The sequence below is a fragment of the Pteropus alecto genome, unplaced genomic scaffold, assembly GCF_000325575.1.
Source record: "Pteropus alecto unplaced genomic scaffold, ASM32557v1 scaffold49, whole genome shotgun sequence".
In the NCBI taxonomy this organism is placed as follows: Eukaryota; Metazoa; Chordata; class Mammalia; order Chiroptera; family Pteropodidae; genus Pteropus; species Pteropus alecto.
In genome coordinates, this window is record NW_006443131.1 from 510,730 (window position 1) to 511,843 (window position 1,114).

The 1,114-nt window shown below is 59.3% G+C and overlaps 2 protein-coding genes across 2 annotated transcripts in view; both read left to right on the forward strand.

Moving 5' to 3' along the window:
• The first annotated feature begins 89 nt into the window (after positions 1 to 89).
• LOC102890931 (histone H2A type 1-H-like) overlaps positions 90 to 1,114 on the forward strand; it is a 103,810-nt gene continuing 102,785 nt past the window's right edge. Inside the window, exon 1 of the mRNA XM_015598281.2 lies at positions 90 to 219. Coding sequence (XP_015453767.1) covers positions 145 to 219 — 75 coding nt within the window. The 5' untranslated portion in view covers positions 90 to 144. The remainder of the gene's footprint in view (positions 220 to 1,114) is intronic.
• Positions 501 to 904, forward strand: LOC102879792 (histone H4). Its single transcript, XM_006923491.3, has one exon. The coding sequence runs from the start codon at positions 535 to 537 to the stop codon at positions 844 to 846; it is 312 nt and encodes a 103-aa protein (XP_006923553.1). The 5' UTR covers positions 501 to 534; the 3' UTR covers positions 847 to 904.

Here is a 1,114-nt window from a genome sequence, read left to right on the forward strand (position 1 = left end):
ACAAGATCTGGGCGATAGGAATTTATGTCAACAGACTAGATGCCCTCATTTTGCTGACAATAACTCACTCATCAACAGATTTCTTCATTCTACAAAGTGCAATTCAACTGTCCAGTTTTTCCTGTCCTACAGGAGTTAGCTGCTATGTCCGGACGCGGGAAGCAGGGCGGCAAGGCGCGCGCCAAGGCCAAGACGCGCTCGTCGCGGGCCGGGCTGCAGTTCTGGTTGAGTTGGTTGACTACATATTTGCCAATTCCTGTTTCCTGGGATCTGGGCTTCTTCAATCCCCCCGTGGGAATAATCCAAGAATATACGCGAGATGAATAGACTCCTGATTGGAATTTCTCATTTTCTAAATACCAAAAAGTCTTCTACACCGCGTTTCCTTGAGGCCCAAGAACCCAGGGGCGGGGACTCGGGGCGGTTTTCCGCGTTTTCTGGTCTTTCAGTTTCAAACGAGGTCCGCCCCATTGCTACTTAAGAGGCGTCAGAGGCCTGCGCGAGGTTAGACATCAGACAGACTCACCTTTCGCCATGTCTGGTCGCGGCAAAGGCGGGAAGGGGCTCGGCAAAGGGGGCGCCAAGCGCCACCGCAAGGTGCTGCGCGACAACATCCAGGGCATCACCAAGCCCGCCATCCGGCGCCTGGCGCGGCGCGGCGGCGTCAAGCGCATCTCCGGGCTCATCTACGAGGAGACCCGCGGGGTGCTCAAGGTCTTCCTGGAGAACGTGATCCGGGACGCCGTCACCTACACGGAGCACGCCAAGCGCAAGACGGTCACGGCCATGGACGTGGTCTACGCTCTCAAGCGCCAGGGCCGCACGCTCTACGGCTTCGGGGGCTGAGTCTGAACCCCGGCTCGCTTTCTGCAGCGAAACCAAAGGCCCTTCTCAGGGCCACCCACCTGGTCACGCGAAGGGCTGTGAACTCACGACCGGCCCGGGAGGCGACGCCCGGCGCCGCGTGTCGCCGGCCTGCTGCAATGCTCACTTTTAACGAAAACGCCGTTTCTTTGCCAGATCTGGTGACCTTGGCTTTGGAACATTTTCCAGTCGGCGGCCACCGCCGAAGATGGCGGGTGAACGCGCCCCGGGGACACGGCGGGGCCTCGCG

Coding starts and splice junctions, on each gene's coding strand:
- LOC102879792 (XM_006923491.3), top strand. CDS start 535: ATGTCTGGTCGCGGCAAAGGCGGGAAGGGGCTCGGCAAAGGGGGCGCC.